This window comes from Pseudorca crassidens, chromosome 2 (assembly GCF_039906515.1).
Source record: "Pseudorca crassidens isolate mPseCra1 chromosome 2, mPseCra1.hap1, whole genome shotgun sequence".
Lineage (NCBI taxonomy): Eukaryota > Metazoa > Chordata > Mammalia > Artiodactyla > Delphinidae > Pseudorca > Pseudorca crassidens.
The window spans coordinates 181,998,534-182,025,638 of NC_090297.1; the positions used below are offsets into that span (position 1 = coordinate 181,998,534).

The 27,105-nt window shown below is 40.7% G+C and overlaps 1 protein-coding gene and 1 non-coding gene across 3 annotated transcripts in view; one reads left to right on the forward strand and one right to left on the reverse strand.

Annotated features, from left to right (window-relative positions):
- Nucleotides 1-7,969: 7,969 nt before the first annotated feature.
- Nucleotides 7,970-8,100, reverse strand: LOC137220314 (small nucleolar RNA SNORA75). The gene has a single exon (XR_010941617.1). It is a non-coding gene; the product is annotated as a small nucleolar RNA SNORA75 (small nucleolar RNA).
- A 14,363-nt stretch (nt 8,101-22,463) lies between these two features.
- Nucleotides 22,464-27,105, forward strand: part of PTPRC (protein tyrosine phosphatase receptor type C) — a 123,098-nt gene continuing 118,456 nt past the window's right edge. For both annotated transcript variants that reach the window (XM_067729837.1, XM_067729838.1), the window contains exons 1-2: nt 22,464-22,552; nt 22,634-22,749. In XM_067729837.1, coding sequence (XP_067585938.1) covers nt 22,677-22,749 — 73 coding nt within the window. In that variant the 5' untranslated portion in view covers nt 22,464-22,552; nt 22,634-22,676. The remainder of the gene's footprint in view (nt 22,553-22,633; nt 22,750-27,105) is intronic.

The following is a 27,105-nucleotide window of genomic DNA, read 5'->3' on the forward strand; positions in this document are numbered from 1 at the left end:
GTAAATCCTTCTTATTTTTAAATGGTAGCAAAGAATGCAGATGAAAACAACCACAAAAGCAATAGGGGCCAAAAAAAAAAAAAAGTCACAATTTTTTAAGCTGGCTTTGAAATCCACGTCCCAGCTGTGTAACAGAGATGATACCTCACTACTCAATATTGGTTTCAACACTTAAATGAAGAAATGTACACAGAAGTTTTCAAAAAAAAAAATGCCTGGTGTATAGCAAGTGATTAATAAATGGTGGCTATTGATCTGTTGCTATTGTTTTTATTGTTGCTGTTTGGAATCATAACCTGTCTCTTAAAATTTATCTTATTCTTTATGTTGATGGACATTTCTACTGAATCTCACACCATTACTATAATAGCATCACATCTAAACTGATATAGGGTGGATGTTCAATACGAATTTGTGGCTTAAATATATTTAATTTGGTGGGTTAATAATGACCTATATTTATGTATGCTAAAATTTCAGAATAGTTGACATTATTCAGTGGTATGGCCTATATCATGGAATATTGTATTAATGTTAAGATTCTGGAAAGCATGGAAAATGTAGGACTTAATTATAGATGATTTAGGCTAGTTATAGAGGATTTGTAGGCAGCTGGAGTCAAGTAAGTGAATCATTAAAATACATGTAAAATGTGTTTCCTAGGCAGATGCTAAGAATAGGTTCTCAATATTCCTTCTGCCGTTTGTGAACTCTGTCTGGCCTTCTCCACATTCCTTTCCCATAGTCCTGAGCAACATCTATAGGTCAGGAGGGAGTAGTCTCACATGTGCTACCACTGGCTCATCCTCTTGTGCCACCCCTCAGCACCTTTAGTCTTTATTCTTTTCAGCTCTGGTGACATCTCTCCTTCTCTAGTCCTGGCTGAAAAGTACTACTGGTCCCTGCTGCAGCTGAAATCCATAGTCATACCCACAAATACGCTGACGTGCACTAATGAAGATGTTAATGTCTGTGTCAAGGGCATCTTATCACAGCAGAAACAATCACCATTGTATCCTACTGCTGGAGAAGAAGCGATGCCCTGACACCTTGTACCAAGGCACTTTCAGATTTCAGTTGCACATTTACTTGTAACCCTTTTACCATTTACAGGAATCCCAGGGAGTTGCACTGGAGCTAGGTCTAAGCAACAACACATGATACTATGCAAGGAATAGGGAAATGGCTGGAGAGAGATACGGAGGGAAAAACACAGGAGCCCCAGAGACAAAGAAAGAGGGGTTGACAAACCTCATTAGTTGCAGGGAGAAAAAGTGGCTTCAAAAGGGAATTGATGTCGTTAATGTGCTGATTTCAACCAGGCTACATACTGCATCTGATGCAAACAAGCACAGACAAGAGATCATTGAGTTAGGGGCTCAGAACTCTTGTTTTGACCCTGATACGAGAGATCTGACAGCATCAGAGAAAACTGATGTATCCACCGGGGCCATTGCAGCTCTAGAACCTGGTTGTGCTGACACTGTACTTCTGTTTCATGTTCGTCCCTCCAGGGGAGATTGGTTCTTCCATGGAGACAATGTTTTCCCGATTTTAACTTCAGCACATTAGATCCTTAGAGATCCCCCCAGGCCAAATCATTTGTTCTCCCAGTTACAAAACTGACAGATCAGTTAAATAATTTGTAGAAATCACTCAGCTAATTAAGAGCAGAAATAAGTCTAGATTTTAGATCTTTGATGTTTAGTTGAATACTCCATCACTATATCACTATTAAGGATTTTTTCTGATCCTTACTTGAGAATGGGTTTGCTCAGAAGGACGAATGAAATAAACCAGAAAGAAAAGCACTAGTAATTGTGTCACTTCACTATTTTTTTTTTTCCTGCATGAGCTACCCTGAGTACATTGGCATGAACAGCATTGAGCATGTTCTAATCCACTAAGGGAGAGGGTAAGAAAGTTAGCTCTGTTCTGTCCAAGCAAGAGCTCTTAGCTTGTTCTGCTTGTTGCATGTTGCAAGTTTTTAAAATATTTAAATGAACCACTTTGTAAGTGGGGTCCAAGTCTAGCCATGGAGAACATCTAATAAATATGGCAGAAGATGTTAAAAATTAAGGATAAATGTCATCCTTGTAATAACCATGATGAGGAAAATATACACGATACAACAGTGTGACTTTGAGCTTATTCCACTTCATAATTATGTACACCAATATGAAAACGATGCATATGAGATTCATTTATAAGATATACCATGAGGTGAGAAATGTACAGACCTGCTTTGATGATGATTCTTTCAATGAGTAGAAAGAGACTCGTTGAAAATGTAACAGTCAGTTTGACTTATTTCTCTCATGGTTTAGCCTGCCTCGGTCTATGAATAATTCTTTCCTTAGGTACAGAGGAAAATACAGTGTTGGAGAACGTTACTTATTTAGCATTTCAAATTCTTTGAAATAAAAACCACATACTCAAATGCTATCCTAAGTGGAAAAGAAGAAGAAATATGAGTCTAAGTACAACATAAAAATAGCTCCATGCCTTTGCGTTGTTCTTGAGAAAGTCAACTTCATACCTGTGTACTGTGTACATAGACTATGTTTCTGGTGAACACGTTCATGTATTTCTTAAATAGGACAGGATTAAAGCCAATGTGTTTATCTGCTTTTTGATACTTTTGTGTTTTAAGATGATAGAACACTCATTGTAAAAAACCAAGCAAGACTAACACGTACAAAGAAGAGAATATCACCTGACCATGCAACCCTCAGAGATAAGCCCTGTTTGTCTCCTGCCAAATAGTCATCTCTATGTATACATTCGTGTACACACACACACACACACACACACACACACACACACACACACACACACTTTGATGTCAATAGAATCTTACAGAATGTGCTCTACAGAACCTCCCTTTATATCTGTCAATAAACACACACATTTTATAGGAAGATGGATAAGTTTGTCCATGAATGTGTATTTGGAATCATCTTTTTAAACTGAGCTTCAGCTGTACATGCTTTTAACAGACTAGCAAAGTGAATACTACTTAGTAATGTGATACTGAATGAGAATATTTTAGAGCGTGACTACCAAATAGCTATGATTAGATACTGTTAACTGGAAGGTAAATCTGCATGTGTGTTACCTATATTCTTTTTCAAAATTTGTATTATGAAAATTTAAACAAAAATAAAGATAACTGTACAGTGATCACCCACATACCACGCCTAGACTCATCAATTCTCAGCATTTTGCTGTATTTTTTTTGTCTGTCTGCCTATCTCTCAATTTAATCTCTTTGATGTTTTTTTTTCCGGAGCATTATAAAAACAACAGGACACTTTGCTCCTAAAGACTTCAACCAGAGTGTACAAAAATTATGAACATTCTCCTACATTCACATTTGTATCCTCATAATGCCATTACCACATACCTAATAAAATTACCATACAATCCCGAATATCATTTAATATTGAGAATTGACTTTTTCTAAAAGCCGACTTTCAAAAGCTAGAAAAAAATTTCCTTTTAACTACAGTTGGACACATCAGCTGTGTACAGTTTTGCACACAATCTCCTTTGCACGTGATTTGTTGTGGACATCTAGTATCTACGGTGTGTTGACATTTGTGAGCTTCAAACCAAAACAGCTGTTTCTACCATTGTCATGGAAACACTGCCTGTTTGTGGGATTCACCCCTTTATCCAGAAACCCAAAGTGCATTTACATTCTCAGGCAGAGCATCGCTGTTTTCAAACACAGTACAACATGGACCTGGTTCTTGTCTTTCAAAGAAACAAAAATTAAAGTAAACAGCAAAAAAAAAGAAACAAAAAAGCTGGCTTGCAGGGATCCTTTTCCTTTGGATCTGTTGGGACCAGGAGGGTAAATCCTATAGAATGAATTGAGTTCCTTCATTAGTCTTTAATCAGGTGAGTAAGGTCAGAATATACATTTTCCTTCACCATATACTTGAGACTGTAAGTCATTTCGTCACTGGCATGGTCCTGTTCGATGTCCCCCCCCCCCCCCCCTTTCTTTGCAATCATCACTTTTCCATTGAACGGACACTCAGTGCCATGGTAACAGGGGGGGCTCTCTCCCTCACTCATTTATTTCTAGGCGTAGTAGGCATTTCAACCCACTCTAGATGTCCTCAAATCATACCTTCTTATTTAAATGAGGAAGGATCCTGTCCAGAGGTAGGATGTATATGTCAGCTGGGGGCAGGGATGGGTGTGAGTCCTGGCTGTGTGTCAGGGAAGCTGCAGTCCCCACCGTGCATGAAACACACACGTGAGGGAGATCTATTGCCACGTGAAGGGCTGAGCATTTCTGCTTCCCGCCTCTGCCACGGCCTCAGGGTCTCTACCTGGCACCGAACTCAGCTGCCCGGCTGTGATCTTGGTGCCGGGCCTCGCCTGGGAAGCAGCCTGTGCTTCCTGCTCCAGCTCCGCCTCCACTGGCCCTGGAAAGCAGCCCACGGGTGGGCAGGGCAGGCCCAGCATGCAACCGGCCCCCGGTCCCACTCAGAGGCTTCACCAGGCAGCTAGAGAGGCCTGGCTGCGAGCCCGCAGGTATTGTGAACAAGCGAACCGTTGACTTCCTGTGAGTATCTCACCTCTGATCTCAGCAGAGGGGCTGCCCCTTCTTCACAGAGGAAGTGCTCTCAGCGCCCTGGAGGTACTGCTCCAAGGAGCTCTGAGCTGTGGGTGAGGAAGGCATCCTGCAGGAAGACAAAGGGCCATATTCCCACTGGTCAGGTCCCCCGGGGCCTCTGTTCTCTCTGTTCCTAACTTAGAGCCAAAGTCACGGCTCTGTGGCTCCCAAGGTTCACAGCACACACTTTGCAGCTGCACCGCCCGGGGGTGGGGAAGCAGCGGAGCATCGCGGGCTGAGCTCACTTCCGCCCACATCAGAAGCAGCGAGGTTTGTGGGGAACTACACTTGAGCCCTCCATTAGCTGTTTTGCATCTTCTAAACCGAGATGCAGCTTCCTACACCATGTGCTGGTGGGGGCCACGTGTCCACGATGTGGAGGGTCGGCGCCCTGAAAGTGCTGAGGTTTTGAGACGTCTTCCTTCCTCACCCTGGCTTCCCAGGGACCTTCTGCAGCGGAAAGGAATGCTGCTCCCCAATCCCTCCCGGAATCTTACGTCCCTAGACGCGTTCTGAGTGCTTGGAGGAAGAAACAAAAAAACAAAAACAAAAACGCACACAAAGAAAGACAAAGAAAGGAAGAGAGAAAGAGCACATATAAACCAAAGGTTTATTAGAAGATAAAAGAAGATAATTTTTTTTTAAAAAGGGAAGTTACCAAATTGTACATTCTTGAGGGAAAATGGAAATGAGATGGTAGCAGAGAGGAAGAAAACACGAAGCATTTATAAGATACAGAACAGGAGCAGCTGGAATGAAGAATAGGGAGATCTTTACTTTTGTCACCTTTTAAGTTTGAATAGTCTGAGAGTTTTTCATTTCTCCCACTCCTGGGGACAGTCTCAAATGTATTGATGAGGCGTCTTTAGCAGTTTTGGCTTCTGGTTTCTACCCTCAGCCTCCAGGCCTTTCCTTAGCCCGGGCTCTTATCATGGTGTCATGAGGAGTGTCCCTTTACCTAAGCTATTGGCAGATCGATTTACCTCTTCTGCCCCTACTTAGAATGCTTTGATGATCCTTCACTGCCCACAGGCTGAAATCCAAACCACTGGTGTCACATCCAAGGCCTCTCCTGACCTGAGAAGGGCCCATCTCTCCAAATTCCTCCTCTGCACGTGGCGATTCTGTGACTTGGAAACGCTTGCAGCTCTCCAGACAAAGAGCTTTGCTGAGAACCTGGGTGCAGAGCGTTTGTACCTGCCACCCCTCCCCCACCCAGCTTGCTGTCTCCTTTGGGCACCTTCTACTGTCAACTCAGCCATGGTGGATCACTTCCTCCTTCAGGCCACAGTCTTGTTCAACTGTTATCACACTGCATCTGAATTACTTGTTTATACGTCTGTTTTCACTACTAGATGGTGAGCTGCTGGTGGCAGTGGACTTTGTGCCTACTGGTCTTTGTGTTCTTATGTCCTATCACCACGCCTGGAATAGCCCTGATATAATTCCAAAAGTATTAGATAAAGAGTAAAGAAATGAATATTCCGCTGCAAGAAAGGCTTTTTCCATGTGGTGACTCAGGGCACTTTCTGTTGCAACTTTCACAAAATTGGACTTCAACTAATTGAAGCAAAGAGGTAATTTGGGGGCTAAGGTAAGATAAAACATTTAGGAATATTACTAGATGAGCTATAACTCAATGGAGCATACCAAAATGTCATGTGTTTCCACATCTCTTACTTCCCATCCCTACGGTTGCATTTAAGCTGTTTTTCTTTTTTTTTTAATTTTTACTGGAGTATGGTTGATGTACAATGCTGTGTTAGTTTCAGGTGTACAGCAAAGTAAATCAGTTATACATATAAATATATCCCCTCTTTCTTGGATGCTTTTCCCATATAGGTCATTACAGAGTATTGAGTAGAGTTCCCTGTGCTATATAGTAGGTTCTTATTAGTTATCTATTTTATGTATAGTAGTGTGTATATGTCAATCCCAGTCTCCCAATTTCCCCTCCCCCCTCCCACCCTGGTAACCATAAGTTTGTTTTCTACATCTGTGAGTCTATTTCTGTTTAGTAAATAAGTTCATTTGTACCATTTTTTTAGATTCCACATATAAGTGATATTGTTATGATACTTGTCTTTCTCCGTCTGACTTGCTTCACTTAGTGTGACAATCTCTAGGTCCATCCATGTTGCTGTAAATGACATTATTTCATTCTTTTTTATGGGTGAGTAATATTCCATTGTATATATGTACCACATCTCCTTTATCCACTCCTCTGTGTTTAGACTTGTAGGTTGCTTCCACGTCCTGGCTACTGTAAATAGTGCTGCAATGAACATTGGGGGTGAATGTATCTTTTCGAATGATGGTTTTCACCAGATATATGCCGAGGAACTTTAGGTTTAGAATGGGTATGTTAGCAAAAGAGGGTCCAAACTCCAGCCTCTTTTATTTTTATAATTTTCAGTCTAGAAGAAAAAAAAGAGTGAGAGTTCTTTCTCAGAAATACCAAAGTCGCTTGAACCAAATTGTCTCTGACTGGTATGTGTGGCAGTTGTGGAACCAATTTCTCTGGCCAGGAGGATGCTCTACTCAGATGGCCTCAGGCATGAGTTCTGTGCTATACCTGTCTGTCAGCTTCCCCAGAGCCCCGGGGGGCTGAGAGTGGAGAGATGGATACACTCAAAGCGTTACCAGAAGACGAAAGAATTAAAGCTGGGTGACAAAAACAATAGATCCGTGAAGATAGGGTAATAAAGGAAACACTTTGCTCTCTTAAACCTAGGTTTGGGAAGTTGAGAACTTCATCTGTTGCCTCACTGCTAATGGCAAAATCAGAAAACACACCTTCTATTGGATTTTCACATAATGCATACCTTTCAATGTGATTTTTAAATGGAAACTCTGCTCATTTTATTAATGGAGTTTTGTCTACGGCCCCAAGAAAATTACTTATTTTGATCAGTACAGTCAAAATTGTTGATTCATGTGACCCAAGGGAAAAGGGCATTTGTAAGGGATAAGACCAGTGAGATGGTCACCAAGTTTTCAAAAAACATTAAATGTAGCTTTTCATTGTCGTCTTTGTTGTAAGGGCTATCCCAGTTAGATTATCTACCGCTGCTTAACAAACTACGGCCAAAATTAGGGCTTAAAGCAAATTTTTATTATCATATCTCATGCTCTGGGAACCAAGAACTTGGATAGGGCACAGTGCAGATGACTCATCTTGCCCTGATAGCTGGGGTCTCAGCTGGGAAAGCAAATGTCTGAGGGCTGGAGCAATTGAGGGCTCATGAACATCTTTTTCTCTCTCTGTCAAAAGCATTCTGCAGCCTGTTGTACAGCCTGTGAGCTAAGAAAGGTTTTTTTTTTCTTTTCTTTTCAGAATGTCCCACAAAACGGCTGAATATACCTCTGTGAAGACAGAAGGCAACAATGCTAGCTCTGTGAATTGTCTCTTCTCGTGCGAATCCTAAACTGTCACCGATCGACAGAAAGGAGCTCAATGAGAAGACAAGAAAGGTTTTAAAATTTATTAGTGTTTTTTAAAAAAAATATGAAGAATAAAGCTCCATGAAGTCTGAAAGTTATATGAGATTCAAATTTGTATCCATACATAAAACTTTATTGGCACACAGTCACACACACTTGTTTAAATGTTGTCTACTTTCTGTCTACTCTCTTTAAATGTTGTCTATATCCTTCAAAACACTTACTATCTGACCCTTTACAGAAAATTTGCTGCCCTCTACTGTAAATGACCTCCACATGTGGCTGTCATAGTAGGCTCAAGGCTTCAAGGGTGAGTATTCAAGAGACAGGACGTGGAAGCCGCCATTCTCTTAAGGCCTCTCCTATCGTTCAAATCTTGTCAAAGAGAGTGTGACCATCTTTCATCTCTCTCACTTGACCTACAGCCTTTTTCCAAAAGTGGCGATTTTTGGAGGGCAGAGGGCCTTTGTTGAATTATTTTTCCCTGAGTCACTGAACATGTTCATGATTACAGTTCAGTTATTAAAGCGATAACATCTCTTTGCCTCGATGTCTAACTTGGGGAGAAAAAAAGCTAGTTCCATCTTACTTTCATCTTTAGTTTGGAAATGAGGATCCAGTGGAGAACTGGAGATTTTAGAATTCTAATTGCTCTCCGCGTTCTGACCTCCTTCTAATAAACTTGAAAACTTTGGTAAGTTTTCTATGGTAAGTTTCTGATCTTACCATAGGGCGTATTCATAATTCATCCAGATGTTTCCAAATGAGGGTAACTGATTCCTTTTTAATGAAGTTACTGATTATTAAATAGGTCCCCTTGACTTTCTACTTCATGCCAAATCACGATGAGATGGGGTTTCATTAGCTGGTCACCCTTTCATGTGTTCAGAGTGGAGGATGGAGTCTCAGTGTGATTCTAGAAAATGGGAGGGTAGCTTCCTTTGACAGTCTTCCCAAAGCACAGTTCCTCTCCCAAAAGAAACAAAGGTCAAACCCCCTAGCAGTCCTTCTGAGCCAACTGATTACATATGACAGTAAACTCCATTGACCCAAACACAGGTGCTGCCCGTAGGCCTGGGGCAGATTCCTTCAGGTCTGTGATTCTCAAACACTTGTATGCAGTTATTAAATAGTTAACTAAGAGGTTGGAAAAGATGGGCTTGCAGAGTTTTGAAAGCCATGTTTAAAAGTGGTTACAAATTACAGATTGACATATTTTGGAAATTGTACTAGAATATCATTTGGAAAAAGTTAGCATTTTAATTTTTGTTTTTCTTGCCACTATTAAGGTTCATTAAGAAACTACCTTAAACTTTTCCCAGATGAGACAATGATGGATTTAAGCCCCCAAATTAGGGCTTAAAGCAATTTATTATTATCCTATAACACTAGCAATAGAAGCTAATATGTGAGAGAGAATTTTATATTTAGAAAAAGGTGGAGTATTTCCCTTAAGTAAAGAAATAAGAAAAAGACTGGCTAAGGGGTCAGAGAGCAAGTAAGTGGGAAACCCAAGTATAGAAATAAGTCCTTCTGGCTCCTGGATCAATGTCTAGATCACAGGCTGTGTTCTCTAAGAAACTAACATTTCATGTATAAGACATGGTGCTAGATGCTTGACATTCACTTCATTTAGTTCAGGTTCATATTCAGTAAAGTAGTAGCTACCATTTTATATTGAGAAACTGTGCTAAGAAAAAGTGCCACTACATGTAGATAGCACAGTAACTTTTTTTTTTTTTTTTTTTTTTTTTTTTAGCGGTACGCGGGCCTCTCACTGTTGTGGCCTCTCCCGTTGCGGAGCACAGGCTCCGGACGCGCAGGCTCAGCGGCCATGGCTCACGGGCCCAGCCGCTCCGCGGCATGTGGGATCCTCCCGGACCGGAGCACGAACCCGTGTCCGCTGCATCGGCAGGCGGACTCTCAACCACTGCACCACCAGGGAAGCCCGACAGCTTACTCTTTTGAGTCAGCTTTCCTTCCTGAAAATTTAACTGCTGCCACTAAGTTTTGAGATCTTATAAAAAGCTACTCTGGGGCTTCCCTGGTGGCGCAGTGGTTGAGAGTCCGCCTGCCGATGCAAGGGACACGGGTTCGTGCCCCGGTCTGGGAAGATCCCACATGCCGCGGAGTGGCTGGGCCCGTGAGCCATGGCCGCTGAGCCTGCACATCCGGAGCCTGTGTTCCGCAACTGGAGAGGCCACAACAGTGAGAGGCTCGCGTACCGCGAAAAAATAAAAAATAAAAAAATAGTAAGCTGTCTATATATTATGCTATATCTCTAACTAGCAAATTTATTTATGTTAAAGTTTCCTCACATGAAAGAGAAATGCACCTCTTTCATTTATTCATTTATTCATCTTCTTGTTCTTGTGTACCATCATTCCTTCACTAACAGACATGTACTGGGCACCTTCCAGAAGACAGACACGGTTCCTGGCACCGGTGATTCAGTGATGGACAAAGCAAGCAGATCGCCTGCCCTTATGGAGCTTACATCCAAGTGGGGAAGATGGATGAAAGGTTAGTAAATAAATGGACAAATAAAAATATCATAATTATTGGAAGATGTTACAAAGGGAAAGAGTAAGGGGGTGAAATAAAGGAACAAACCAGAGTTGGGGATCTTTCTTAGGAAGGATGGTCAGGGAAGGCCTTTCTGATAGTCAAGCCATGATGTGAAAAAGAGAAGGATTTGGTGATGGGAAGTAGGAGAGAAGGAACATAGTAAACAACACACGTCATGGCCAACGTCGGGCGAGGACAAACATGGGAGAAACATGGAGCGAAAAGTCCACAGGGTCAAACGTGAGATCCAGGCTGGAACTTACAGGGCTCTATGGGGTTTGGATTTTATTTGAATTGCAAACAGAACCTTTAAGCAGGTTTAAGGCAAGGACCTATCACGGGCTTATTTACATTTTAAGAAACTCTCTTGCTGCCTTGTGGAGGCTGGCTTTGAGCACAGCAGGAGTGGAAGCCAAGAGTCAGGTCAGGAGGCTGTGCCCGTCCTCCAGGAGAGAAGGGGTGTTGTAGAGACATGGCGGTGGTGCGGGTGGGAAGAAGTACATGAAATGGATACGCGTTTTAGACGCAGGACTGAGAAAACTTGCTTCTGGATTGGGCTCGGTGGCTTGCGATGATGCTGGAAAATGAGGATGACTTTCGGGTACCTGGCCTGAGTAGCTGGGTAGGTGGTGGTGCCCTGCACCAAGGCAAGAGCGTACTGGGGCAGGAGGGCGGGTTTAGGGGGGTGAATCGAGAATTCAGGGTCCACGTGGTTGTCGGTGGAACACAACCTTGTCACTTTAGGCAAAAGGAAACAGGGGCACAGAGGTAAGGTTCAGCCCTCAGGTAGAAAATATGGATGAAGGTTTGAATCAATGGAAATCAACAGCGTTTTAATTCAAGGGAGTCCATGAGATTGTCTTGGGAGAGAGTGTGGAGAGAGAACAGGACCACTGACTGCAATGTTGAGAAGTTGGATAGAAGAGATTGGATATTAAACCCCTGAACAATTGCTTTTTATATTATAAGTGTTTGCACTGTTTATTACTTCTGAGAGACAGGAAGATAGGTTTGATTGAAAATGTTTCATGATTCTGTGTCATTTCTGTTTCCCTTTGAGTTGCATAGAGTTGCATGGATTTGCAAGTGAAAACTCCTTAGGGTAGAATTTTGGGGAGTTGGGTTGGGTTCAAGTTCTGAAACTCAGGACGTGGGTTCAAATTTAAGTTCTGTCTCTTACAGTATAAATGAGCTAGGGGAAGTTTCTTTACTAATCTGGGCCTGAAAACGTGACGACATAATACTACCCAGCCTCATACTGGTGCTCTGATCCCACGAGAAAATTCAAATTAATGTGAGAACAGTGCTTGATGAATATATTACAACTGCTACTACTACTATTACTACTCTTATCAGTGTTTGAGAAAACATGACTAATTAAAGCCAACTCTTTCCTCTTGGTACTTTAAACATAATCTCATTCTATAGAATTGTTCAGGTACATGATATTTTTCCATTTTCATGCCGGATCATCCACTATTGTGGTGCCTTTGTGATCTTGCTTAGTTTACAAAGATTTTTTTTTTTACCATGAAAATTTACTACCTTACATATTAAATATACCCTCAATTCACAGAAAACTAAAGTGTCAAGGTTATTTGACAGGTAATAAGCGGTCTCAAATGCCATGCTTCTCCTGTAAAACAAGTTACATTTGCAGGGTAATATTCCTTTGGTACCCAGAAAACCCAGTGCTTGACAATCATCTCAAGAAAATGAAGATAATTCTTCAGATCTGAGCATATCCTAAAGGTTTGAAAATTCTTACATTCATCAAAAAATTGAACACATACATACGCCTATGTACATATCTTATGTCATAGTTAACTGTGCATTTGTCCTTTTCCTCCCTGGCCTGAACTCCTAGAGGGTGTGGATAATATCCCACTCGTTTTCCTTTGCACTGTACTCTGCACGTAGCAGTTTTTAACACTCTCTTTTTTCTACGTCCAAGTTCTCCTGGTTTTTTCTTATCCAAACCCAGGGTATTTTGGGCAAAAATGTCTAGCTGTCCTCCCAAACTTATACTTATTCTCCTTTTCCATAGTATAGAGTTGCTGCAGGCAGGGAGATTCCCACCTGGAGACGTTGTCCCAGTCTACATTTTCCCATTACCCCTCCCCCATTGTATCTGGATCTGATCATTGTCATTAGAATGGGTGGCGAAGTGCTATGTGCGCTTCCAGGCCAAGGCCTTAAGGACTGTGTGGGCCTCATGCATGCTTTCTTAGCCCTTCTCCCGCTAAGTGTGGACAACGCCGAGGCCAGAGGATTGTGAAGCCTCAAGATAGAAAGGACCTGGTGCCTGAATCACTGTGTGGAGAAGATCAGCTTCCAACCCTGGAACGCCACCTTGGACTGTCTTTTGAGGCAGAAATAAGCTTTCACTGCGTTTGAGCCTTTATACATTTGAGAGTCTGTTTGATCCAGCAGGAAGTGTTAACCCTAACTAACGGAGTGCTTATTAGGAGGAAAGGGACTTCCATCAAAACAGAGCTACATCTTTGGAAGATGGTTTTGGTGTTACATGCTCTTTTGTTTCTTCCTGCATACGGTGCAGAAAATGAACTTGTCTTTGAAAACAGGAAGAATAAGGGTGTCCTCCTCAGCAAGTACAGCTCTTCCTTCACTTACGATGGGGTTATGTCCCGATAAACTCATCGTAAGTTGAAAATATCATAAGTTAAAATGCATTTAATACATCAAACCTCTTGAACATGAATAGCTTAGCCTAGCCTGACTTTACTGTGCTCAGAACACTTACATTCTAGCCTACAGTTGGACAAGATCATTTAACACAAAGCCCAGTTGAATATCTCATGTAATTGATTGAATGCTGTACTGAAAGTGAAAAACAGAAAGGTTGTCTGGATACAGAATGGTTGTGAGTGTATTGGTCTTTTACCCTCCTGATCTCATGGCTGGAGCTGTGGCTACCCCCGGCCAGCATCAGGAGAGAGTGTCGTATAGCATATCACTAGCCAGGGAAAAGATCAAAATTCAAACTTTGAAGTATGATTTCTAATGAATGTGTATCATTTTTGCGCCATCGCAAAGTCAAAAAAAATCATTAAGTCAAACCATCGTAAGTTGGGGACTGTCTGTCTATATAGCAGATATGATTCTGTGACCTTAATTCAAGTGTCCCCAAATTGTCACAGTTCTTTATTTTCTGTAACTCAAACTAAATCTAACCTTCCACCCATTTTATACCAGGAAGGGTGGAAAATTTAATCCTCATCTCAGGGCTGCAAAAAAGTCCTGAGAGTCTTAGGCAGCCCAGGAGAATCAGGAAGGATGCAGCGGTTATTCAATCATTTAACAACTAATGAGAGTATACCTCTGCCTGCGGGCTGAGGTAGCAGACCTCATGGGACATATGGTTTGCTGGTCGAGAAAGAAATGAATCAAATAATCACCGAAACAATGTGACGGGCTCCATGAAGTAGATGAAATAAATACTGGGAGAGCAATGGGAGGTTATTTGGTCTAATCAGAGAAGTAAAGGAATACTTCCCAAGACAGGGATGATTGGTCCTACCTGTAGGATTAAAAGAATGTTGCCAGATGGGGGAGAGTGTTTAAAGCAGAGAGGACACTATATATAAAATCTTTTACCTGGATAAAGCTACGGTAAACAGGAAGGTCTGAGCCAATGTCTGTATGACTAGGGTGAAAAATTGGGTTTGTAGAGAAGTAGAAATCTGGGCCATGCAAAGCCATTGAGGTTCTCTTAAGCATTTTTCTTTCAATCCTAAATTCTGTGGAAAAATATTGACAGAATCGGGGGCGGATGCCCAAGATACAATTTCATTTAGAAAAGACCTCTTGAATACAGAGTAGAGAATGAATTGGCAAGTGAGAAATAATGTTAGAGCAGATATAGGCAGAGCTGTTAGGAGGTCATTTTTTAAAAATTAACTAATTAACGAATTAATTAATTTTTGGCTGTTTTGGGTCGTCTCTGCTGTGAGCGGGCCCTCTATAGTTGCAGCAAGCAGGGGCCACTCTTCGCTGTGGTGCGCAGGCCTCTCATTGTGGTGGCCTGTCCTGTCGCGGAGCATGGGCTCTAGGCGCAGAGGCTTCAGCAGTTGCAGCACGCAGGCTCAGTAGTTGTGGCACGCGGGCTCCAGAGCGCAGGCCCAGCAGCCGTGGCACGTGGGCCTAGCCACTCCGCGGCATGTGGGATCCTCCAGGACCAGGGATCGAAACCACTTCCCCAGCACTGGCAGGCGAATTCCCAACCACTGCGCCACCAGGAAAGTCCCGGTATTTTAAATGTTTATTCAAGAGGTGGTAGTCCCTTGGCTGGTGGTGTAAATGGAGAAAAATTGAGAAATTTTAGATCTACTTAGGAAGTCATATGGAGAGAAGTTAGTGATGGATTGGAGGAAGTGAGTTTCGAGAATGACACCGAGGTTTCTATTTTCACAACAGAATGGCTGGTGGTGCCACAAACTGAAGTAGGAAACTCTAGAACAAAATTGTATTTGGGGGAGAAAGATTATGAGTTGAACTTGCATCTTCTGTTTCCCACGGGTTATCATGGATGTGTCCACTGGGTCCATTTTCTAAGCCTGTCAGGTCCCTTGAATTCTAGCTATACTCCCAGAGTTCTAATTTTGCTAGGCTCCCTCAATGACATCTTGTGACACAGCCTATTATAATGTCATGGGAGAGAGAAAAGGATACAAAAGTCAGGGTAAGAGAGAAACCAAAGGCCAGCCTGTAGGGAAAGCTGAGTGTGGGTCTCTCACACACGTGGCTCACAAAGTCACAGACCCCCGTATCTCTCCTTACTCCCCTGAGAAAGCTGGCTTCTCAGAAATCACATGTGCACTAGGAAGTACTTTGCACAACTCAGTGCCCCAAATGGCAGATTTTCTCACCCTTCTTATTCTCGGAAGCAGCATCTCTGACGCTTCAAGGTAGGCAGTCTTGCAGCTAGCATAGCTTTTTGCTCTTCAGTTGGCAAGAAAGATGTGGAACTTGGATATCTATGGTATCGATCTAGTTCCTCCTGGGCAACGTACCCCAGAGGACATTTGGCGTGAAACACTCCATGGACACAGGTGTTCCATGACTGTCCTACTGCAACAGGGGCTATAGGGGGAGGGGCTGGAAGACAAGATTCCTTGGAGGAGGTGGCCTCAGGTGTCTCCACCAGTGGGCCTTATTCAAGCAAACAAAATGCTTTATGAAAAGCATTTCTGTTTACCAAAATTTTAAAAATCATACTGGAGTCCACTGCCCTCACAGTAGCAGGTTGGGTCTTCCCTGGCCATCCAGTGGTTAAGACTCCACACATGCACTGCAGAGGGCATGGGTTTGATCCCTGGTCAGGGAACAAAGATCCCCTATGCCGTGTGGCCAAAAAAAGAACAAAAATAGCATGTTATATCTCACATTATCCACCTAAAGACGTCTTCAAGATCATGTCCAAGTGAAACCCCCATAATCAGAGCTCACATGTTAAATGTAACCCAGTCAGAGTAGAGAATGAGTCTTTTTTAATGAATCAGTTTTAATTGAACTGTAGTTGACTTACACTGTTGTGTTAGTTTCAGGTGTACAGTAAAGTGATTCAGTTATACACATGTATATCTATTCTTTTTCATATCCTTTTCCATTATAGGTATTACGAGATATTGAATACAGTTTCCTGTGCTCTACAGTAGGACCTTGTTGTCCTCTTCTTTAATGTGTTTTACTAACTGGCCAAAGTGATGTGCAATGACTTTAAGATGCCAAGAGGCTGCCGGTTGAGATTTGCAACAGATTGAATTTCTAGGAGGACATTACATCAAATCTACACATCTTCTCACGTGCTTGGCCCTTGTTTTATTTAATTTAGTTTTGTGGGGTTCAGTCCATATCTCCTCTGACACTATTTCCTTTATGACTTCATGGGACAAACTTGAAATATCTGCATGTCCATATTCTTTGACATTTTGAAATTGGCTGTGAGCTTTTTGAAAGAACTTTTTTTTTCATTGTTTATCATCCATTATTTATTTGGATTAATTTCAAGCTGGGTTCAGAAATTTTAACTTCAACTCAGGTGAACAGCGAAGTGATTCAGTTATACCCATACAAGTATCCATGCTTTTTCAAATTCTTTTCCCATTTAGGTTATTACTGAATATTGAGCTGAGTTCCTTGTGCTATATAGTGGGTCCTTGTTGGTTCTCTATTTTAAATATAGTACAGACTTTTAGACATTTTTTTATGGAAAAATAAGTAAAACGCAGACTACTATTTAACAATATTTTCAAATAATAAGAGCTAGCAAGAAAGAAACCATTGCTTTTATACTAAGTTGATGTTGAAGAGTTTGAGCCTTGTATGACATGGGATGGGAAACAGCACACAAAAGTCAACACGTGCATGCAGGTGGGCAGGATACCAGCTGCGTGGACATGATATGAAGGAAGCATCAGTGACAGCTCAGATAGAGCCAAGTGTGTAGCATCTTCTGTTTTTTATTTTCTCTCTTGTTGAAAAAGCCATAACACTTGGTGTTGTGAAAACTAAATGAATCAATTGAGCGAGTGCCCAGTGCATGGCTTGGAGTGAACGTGTTAGGTTATAGTTAAGGCATATACAATGGACCATACGTAGAGTCCCTATTTTACACTATCATAGTTTCCAAAATTATATCTCGTCATAGCATTTGGAGGCTAATTCATCTCCTGTGCTCTACTTGCTACGTGTTATATTATGCATCCAGGTAGGTGATTGGAATAGCCCACAAAGGGAAGTCATCCATTGCTGGGAGTCAGTGCAGTAAGAGAGGGAGAGAGAGAGAGGGGGAGAGAGAGAGAGAGAGAGAGAGAGAGAGAGAAAAGGATCCTGCAGGCTTCAAAGGAACCAACCAATGTTAAACGTGGCTTGTCATCTGTCATATTACTGAAGTAAAGCACACACACCTCGGTTCAGACCTCATGGAACAAAAATAAAGTGGAATCCACAGACGACCCGGACAGAGTGGAATATTCTCTTAGTTTATGAAAAGCTACAAGACTTTCTTATTGAGGCAGATTTGGAAACTGGTATCAGAACTCACTGCCCGTCTTGTAGTTTTTTATATACATGACTGGTTTATTAAACAGTCTGAGCTCATTAAAATAATTGTATATTTCCCCTGCCACAGGTCAGCTATTTCAATGTATTTCATTGATTCTGAGACACATATTTTATAAAACATTTCGACATTGCTGAAATCAGCATGAGTCTTGCCATCCACAGTGTCTTTAAGCTAATTAAAGAAAACAGCATATTGAATTTGCCTTTTCCATCTCTTAACAGTATATAGGGAAGGTCCCCCAACTTCCTAATTACACTGGGGTAAAAAAAGAGGTTCATTCAGCTGAGTTGAGCACAGTCAATGTCACTCTTTCACCTCCTCTCCTGCTGCGTCCACAGGACGTTGCCTGGGTGAGGTGCAGAATGTTCTGGTGAGGTCAGGTCCTTGGGGTCCTCCCCCCTCCCTCCTTTGGGTCTCTCCTCCTCTGTTTGTTGGGGCTGGAAGGAAGAGCGGGATGTATGTTCCACTGTGTACGCTTTTAATTGTAACCTAGTGTATTGACACCATTAACTGAAAGCTTGTTGAATTAATTTACTTCTCACAGCCACACTAAGGTAGTGTTACTAGCTCCACCTTAGAGAGATTCAGTCATTGCCAGGATTAGGATTTAACCCCGTTTCTTGGCCACTAGGCAGAATCTTTTTTTTCCTTTTGCACATCAGTATTGAATTTTTTACATCAGTTGACAGTGATGTGTGGGGATCCATGGACGAGGGTTACAGAGAATCGCCAGGAGAGTTAAGGTTCCGATGCTCAGGAAGAGTGAAGGGGGCCAAACCTGAGCTGGTCATGTGTCACAGAACTTAGCAGTCGGGTAGAAGAAGGGCCCACATGGCAGCCACTGAGGATAAGCCAGTGAGGGTCAGGGAAAATCAGTAGATAATGGTGTTTTGGAAGTTGACCAAAGGCAAGGGTTGGAGGAGGGGCTGACAGTACTTAGTGCTGCTGTGTCACATACGATGAGCACAGAGAAGTGAGTGAAGGTATCAGCTCTGGTGATGCAGGTGTCATTGGCAAGGAGACTTGGGAACAATGCTTCACATGCCTCAATACCTCCTGTATCTTTCAGGATAAAGGATAAAGACATCAGTGTCCTAGAACCTACAAGGCCTGGCAGGGTTTGACTATCACCTCCCTCTGAGGCCAGATCTTTTTTTTTGTTTTTCATGTCTGACATTTTTTTTTTTTTTTTTTGGCGGTACACAGGCCTCTCACTGTTGTGGCCTCTCCCGTTGCGGAGCACAGGCTCCGGATGCGCAGGCTCAGAGGCCATGGCTCACGGGCCCAGCCGCTCTGCGGCACGTGGGATCTTCCCGGACCGGGGCATGAACCCGTGTCCTCTGCATCAGCAGGTGGACTCTCAACCACTGTGCCACCAGGGAAGCCCCTGACTTTGTTTTTTATTCAGGTAGAATTGATATATAACATTGTATAAGTTTAAGGTATACCACGTGATGACTGTATATATTCATGTATTGTGATATAATATATATCATATATGTAAATATAAGGCTCTGCTTCTCTCTGTGGCAGGCTCATATGCCTCTTTCTGTTCCTTGAACACACTCTCCTCCTTTAAATATAAAGTTATTTCTGCCTGGAATACTCTTTCTTTCTCCCCATGTTCATTTAACTTCTTTTTTTTTTTCAGACCTAGCTTCATTGCTTTTTATTTCACGCAAACTTCCTTGACCTCACGACCAGACCAAATACCTTATTATGTACTCAAATCATAACATCAAGTATTTCCTGTGTGCTAATTAATTATTGTCTCTTCCACTAAAGTATATTCCATCAGGGCAGGGAGCACGTCTTTTTTTGCTCACCATTTTTTCTTCATCATGGTGAAAACGACTGTGTTATATTGGGAGGTGACTATATATTTGTGGATGAATAAATGGATACTATCTGCTTCTGCAGTTCATCTCCTGTAATCACTTTCTATCTTTTTTTTTTAACATCTTTATTGGAGTATAATTGTTTTACATCAGTTTCTATCTTGATGTAACTTTTACTTTATATAACAAAAAATCTGGGAAATGATGATTAATTTAAAGAAAATATTTAAAATTAAAAAATACTATATCTTTAAAAAATCTAGTATAAGTCAATCAGCTATGATTATTTTGGCATTTATTGATCAAACTTTGAGATTGTTTTGGAGTGTTTCAACCACTCAGGAAGGACCCAGCTATTTACTCTTTTACATATAAATTCTGACATCACTTCCTGGTCCTTTCCCAGTGTCAGTGGTTCTTAAAAATGCCATTCATCAGTCTTCTGCCCAGTCCCTGTTTCTCAGAATCAGTGGATCATACCAGTGTCACAAATGCTCCTTCTGTTTCTATGAGAGTCTGTGACTGCTACTGTTTGTCTAGGGCCGTGCTGGGCCTACATGTGATAAAGCAGAGATTTCCTCGGGTGCCCTGTGGAGAGGCCAGCTGCTTACCAGGCTCCCACCTCTATGTCCGGTTGTCCACCACCAAAGGGGAGCTGTGCTCTGTCCCCCAACAAGCTGTGAGGGCCTTCCTTCTTGCTTTAGCTCCTGGGTGCCTTTGCCCCATTCTGAGAGCACTTGAATTGTGCACCTATTCACCCAGTGCTGTCTCTGCATCAGGCCCTGTTTCTTTGTACATTTGGAGTATCCCGTAAGCATTCTGCTACCTCAAGGTCTAATATTTCTGGTTGACACTAAACTCAATTTTAACACCTTAAAACACATAATCCAACTCATTTGTTGTTAGTTAATCTCAGTATTCCTTGGGTAGAATCTCTCTACCCGCCTGCCTGAAATGAAGTTGAATCTCCTAATTTCTTATTATTTCTTCAAAGCTGTGATATGCAAGCCCTTTTGAAATGTCTCTCTGAGGTGTCTGACCCCCTCTCCTTAGCTTGTTCAAAAGTATGTTTTCTTAACCTCACTTCCTTTTAAAAGATGGTGTGTCACGCAGTTTTTTCCTGGCCTCCAGTTTTACCAAATACCCTGCCACAGTAGCAAGCTAACAGAACACAAGTATTCACTTAAACATACTCTAAGCTAACCCCCAAATAGATTTCCATTGCCAATGTATTTTAAAAAATAGGCTGGGGAGCCAAGAACTAAAATCTGTGGCCTCTGACGCATACGTTTCCTTAGACCTACCTCCAAAACAGTAGTGCAGACATGCCCAGCTGTTTTATTTGTTCTCTGTTGCAAAAAGAGAACAAGATCATTTTTATGACATCAAGTTCTATCTTTCTGAGATTAAGAATCATAAAAGTACAAAGTAAAAAAGATTGGAGAAAGAGGTGAGAAAAATGAAAGAAGGTAGGAAGGTAAATAAGGTAAATAAGGAAAGCAAGATGAAACTTGGGGATGGTTTCAAAACATAGCTTGTTAACTTCGTAGCTGTGAGATCTTGGACAAATCACCTAACCTCTCTGAACTTCATAGATAACATGAGGAATTATCTGTCTCATTATCTATCCCAAGGGTTGTTGTACAAATTGGATTAGGCAATTAAAGGGTTAAGCATATTCCTGGACATGGTAAGAGCCCAATAAGTTAGCTACTATAATAATAATCGTATAAAATCAGAATCCTAATAAGAATCTCATTATAGTGTTACTATGCAGAAATTAAGATGTGGGATTACTTTCATTTGCACCAAGGGTGGTTGCAAATGTGGCTCTGTACTTCCTAGCAGCCTAAGTAAGTATAAAACAAGTCAGGTTGCAAACATCAAAAGATGTATATACTTAAACGCAAAAGTCCTGCAACACCACTTCCTAACCAGCTTGCTGCAAGGGCTCTGTCTCTCTCAAAGTCCCCTCAACATTATCTGTAGTTCAAATAATAATGCCTGGTATGTCTGTGCACGAGGATTTTTAAATGCATTCAGAGATTGTGACCATGATACCAATTCACTTAACTGTATTGCTGATTCACAGAGGCTTTCTGCCAGCATGAGTTTTCCTAATTAATGGACTTACTAAGAACACCATCAGAATCAAGAAGAACACTGTGTATTTGTTGTCTTTTAATCAGAAAGGGTGAGAGAGTATTACTGAGGGAGAAAAAATGGTTAACTTTTGTAAAAGACAGCTCTCGATTTAATGGCTCATCTTTTCTTCATCAACAGCACCAAGAATATCACAGAAGTATTACTTTTTTGAAGCAGGACTTGCTGCAGTAGAAGTGAGTGTCCAATTCCATGGCTGGCTCCACAAGGCTATCTATGAAAGATTTGGGGCAAACCTGTGAAGCTCCCTGAGAGTGCTTTGCCTAGGAAATGGCTAGATGCTAAAACTGTCATATTGCTGGGTTTTGAATGCCCTCATGGTAAATGATACTGGTTGTCGAAAATAACCAGATAGGTAGTAGTTTTTTCATTCATTTGGTCCTTTTAAAACCCATACAGGTATTTTTTACTAATTCAATTAGTGTATCATCTTGCCAACCCCCATTTTGCTGTAGCCATGCTGACTATGTTTCCTCAACTTTTAGGTAAAAATGTTATGGATTTTTCAGGGGGGGTTATATTCGTTTTTGGTTGTAATGGATACTGTTTGGGAGTGTTATTTGAATACTAAAAACACATCTTCCTTGTAGGGAACATCTTTTGAAAGGCCTGCTAACTCAGTCTAATCACTTGGGTTAAGGAAGTAAGACGCCTTTGCAGTGACTTGGAACAACTTTCTTGACTTCCTGCAAAGAGGACGCTTTACAGCATTTTTGGAGAAGTTAGTAAAACCGAATCTGACATCACTACCTAGCAGCAAGTGGTTTGTTCTCAGCAAAGGAGGAAATTGCTCCCTGTCCGATAAGACACCAGTGAAGAGTATGCATTCATTTCTTTTCTTTTTGATTCAGTTTTACAGAGAAACATTTTTGCGGAAATAACCATTATTTTGCCTTTCAGAAGGACGCATGCTATTTCACAGGAATACGACTGATTTCCAGATATGACCATGTATTTGTGGCTTAAACTCTTGGCATTTGGCTTTGCCTTTCTGGACACTGTAGTGTTGGTTACAGGTAAGTACGAGGAAATTCATATTTCCTTAGTTAGTGTGTGTGTGTGTGTGTATGTGTGTGTGTGTGTGTGTAAGGTCATTGGTTTGAAATAGACATAAAAATAAATTAAGCATTGGTGACTGGAGGTGAGGAAGCCAACTGTAAAACAGTCAAGGTTATTGTACCTCAGAGGGACATGGCTTGCTATGTGACAGAATACATTGTTTCTGTTTAAAAAGGCATACATGTTTGGCCAAAAAAGAAATCACGATTTAAAAGGCAAACATTGTCTCTCTGTATCTTGGTTTACAAACATTGTCTCTCTGTATCTTGGTTTACAAACTGTTCAAACTTGGATATTACAAAAGCTATTACTTAACCCTCAAAATATACAAACACAAGTTTATGAATGTCTAAGGAAATTTTAATGACAAAAGAAGTAAATTTTTATCTTTCCAACAAAAAATGCATTTTTAAAAATCATAATATGTCTTTGCTTGCATGCAAGCCACTCCCTTTTTTCGGACCAGTAGTTTGCTTCCTCAAATTTTGATTATGACTGAAATATTTTATTGAATACTTAGTTGTATGGTAGTTTAAAGTAATACAATTGGGTATTTAATTAAATATTAACTTTCTGCAAATTCTTATCACAGAATGTATTTTAAATCAAGGTTTTGGTCCCTTACAGTCGTTTTAATGCTTATTTGCTTTGAAAATTCTTATGGGGCCGCCGCCCTTCCTGGGTGATGGGTAAATAGTAGCGCCTTGACGAGATAAAAATACTTGAACTCTTAAGAATCATGCAAATGCTGTATTCTATAGGAAGCTATAACTAATCGGACCCCTGGTACCTATTCACGTTTGAGATCTTTGTACACTTATGGTCCATTTAATGTACATTTCCTGAACGGTTTCAGTTTGGGTCATGAGTACATTTTTGGTTGATATGTAATATTACTCCTTATGGTGTAGAATCTAAAAGCAATGTTTTATTATTGAAAAGGTATTTAAATGGTATTTTTGTAGATTTCCAAATAAGTAAAAAGAAAAGAAAACAGGAAAAATATTTTTAAAAATCTTGCTGATTGTAACTCACTTTGAAATCTTTTTTTGACTTTCTACTGCTCTCCTTTTCTCTAAAGGGCAGGGCAGTAGCTACCTTCTGAGCACGCTACATTGTTAATTTACATTTTGTGTAACCAAGGACAGTAGAAAGCAGCGTGGATAGTGGTTTTTTTGTCTGTTTTCTTTAACTGCAAAAACGGATTAAACATTTTTTATATAGGTACAGCATTTTGTCTTAGTACAGAAAATGTTTACCAAGTTACCATTCCTATAAAGTTGGTTATAATAATAAAAGCCAAATTATAAAGAATAATAATTTTAATAAGGTAATAATATGTGTATTATCATAAGTCAGAGTAAATTTCCATTAAAAATTCCCACTCAGGAACTGTTGGAAAACATTTCTGAGTGAGCATCAAGAAATTCTCAAATATTTTATAGGCCACAGAGCAAACCACCATAAAAATTTCAACACAGTCTATTAAGGATTTTTACCGTAAGAAACATCTTTGAATTTATCATCAAAATAAGAGTATAAAATGATCTAGCAACCTTTAAACCAATTGGGCTGAATAGTTTATACTATAAATAAATGTATCGATATACATAGATTTATTTTGAAAACCAAGTTTCACTTCAACTGCTCACATAAATATGGAGAGCAAACATACTCATTTTTAGAAAAAATATATAGATATAATTATCTAGGTGTGCAAATCTTGTTTATCATACTTTGAAGTCCCCAGAGAGATTTTGGGATTCACTGTATAATTTTGGAAATTATTAATTCTTTAAATGATATATTTTTCTATATTAGCAACCTATGAGTTGCATTATATGTTTTACTTTAATGTGTTCAGTTGAGTTTCGTGTTTATAGGAAATATTAGACCTCAAATTTATATTGTGAACTCTAAGGGCATAAAGAAATAGAGCCAAATGGAGAGTGACTTCAGTGGATAAATTGTTGCACAACTCAGATGTGTTATTTAATCTCTAAAATATGGGCAAAGTTACACTTTGCCAGCGCAGAGTAACATCGCTGGCTGAGTTTTACATAAATGTCTGATCTATTTGCTCTGTGCCTCTTTGCCGTGTTAACCGGAAACCAACACTTTGTTTAAAATTTCTAAATAATTCTGGGGGACAGTGATGGTTTCAAGCATGCAGGTAGGAGTGAGTGATCTCTGGCTCTAACAAAGTACTGCCAGAAGCTACGGCTTCACACCATAACAGCCATGAATACATGAGTTATGTGAGTTATGAGTCATAACAGTTAAGAGTCATTTCCTGGACATAAGTTTTCATTTTTCCATCTAAGTAAAAAAGAAAGAGCTCTTAGTTCCAAGCATGTACCTTGCCTTGCCCATTGCAGGTATTCAAAACTAGTTATGAATTGAATTTGATCAGCAATCCTCTTAAGTTCTAAATACAATGTAGAGTTTGGGGGTGATGAGTATGATTATATATTGATTTTTTGGAAAACATTTTCCTAATACAAATCTGCCTGGGATTGTTACCATCGCTAGACTCTGAAATGCCTTTGGTTAGAGGGAAGGGGAGGTGAGGTTAGGGGTCTGGTTTCCTTTTCCTCCCTTTCTCTACGTGACTGAGCACAGGGTCAGAGCCCTCAGCTTTGAGCTGGGTCTTTGCTCTGTTCTGGGCTACTTGGTATCCTTCTACCAGTGACAATTAAGTACTGTAAGAACATAGATATTTCTACACTGTTTGTATGCATATACATACACACACACATAAATAGATGAGTTATATATATATATATGTGTGTGAGTTATATAATACACAAACATTATATATTTATGTATGTATATTGGTCTGTCTGTCTATCATCTCTCTACTGGTTCTCCACATTTGTCTACTTTTAAATATTGGAGTTCTATGGGCCTCAATCTTCGGCCTGTTTTTTTTTTTTTTTTTCGGTACATGGGCCTCTCACTGTTGTGGCCTCTCCCGTTGTGGAGCACAGGCTCCAGACGTGCAGGCTCAGCGGCCATGGCTCACGGGCCCAGCTGCTCCGCGGCATGTGGGATCTTCCCGGACCGGGGCACGAACCCGCGTTCCCTGCATCGGCAGGCGGACTCTCAACCATTGCGCCACCAGGGAAGCCCCTTCGGCCTGTTTTATTCTTATTTCCTAAACTCAGAGTTCCTTATCATCACCTACTATGCACTGATGATCCTGATTCTCCATGTCCAGACTCACCCCTCAGAAGGCGGAACCTACCTCCTTTCCTTCTTTTTTGTTAGATTTTTGTGTTTAATATTTATTTAACACAACATTTTCCAACTAAATCATGAAACCCAGATATATTGTTTCATTCCTAACTTTCTCAGTCAAACAGACGGTGATGTAGAGCTATTCTAGAACTCTAACAGTATTGAGGCAAAGTCTCTAAGCAAAATTATTTTAGCCTGTGTGCTGAGGGCTTATGTCTTTTTACTTTTTCTAATTTTACTTTATTTATTTATTTTTATACAGCACGATCTTAGTAGTTCTCTATTTTATATATATTAGTGTATATATGTCGATCCCAATCTCCCAATTCATCCCACCACCACCACCCCACCACCACCACCCCACCACCTCCTTTCCTAAATTTAATCTTGTTTTACTGTGTTGTGTTTTTGCAAAAAAGAAAAAAAGAGAGGGAGAGAGGGAGAAAGAAAATCTGAAATATATATTTAAATGCTCCCCAAGTCCTATCATTTTACTTTGTAATGATCTCTAAAATCTTCGCCCCCCCCACCTCTATTGACATCCCTTTAATTCACAACTTTATCCCTTTTCACCTGCAGTGTTGTAGTAGTATCCTAATCTGTCCATTTCTTTTCACACCCTACAGCTTAAAAATATAAAATCAAAGAGGAAAAAACCCTCCGACATCTTTTCGTTGCCTTGGTTTCTATTCTAAACTTTTGCCAGAACAACTGAGTCCACCGATGGGCTAGGAGCATGGCAGGAGCTGGGCAGGGATCTTTTTTTCTTTTTCTTTGATTGACTAAAATAGAACAAGCAGCAGGTAGTTTCAACACTCTGCCGCTCTACACTTCCTCAAGACCTCCAAGGCGCTGCGCCAATCCTACTTCCCCTCTAAAATTCTCTTTCATCACTCTTGCCACAAAACATCTCCACTGCATTTGGATACTTTTTAACACCTTTCCTTGTCATTTTTCACATAACATTTCAGTTTGCTGTTGCTGGCATTATTGCTTACCAATCAGAGCATTATGGCCATTGTAACCTACATGATAGCAGAAACCGTCTTATGCCTTTTTTGTATCATTTGTGC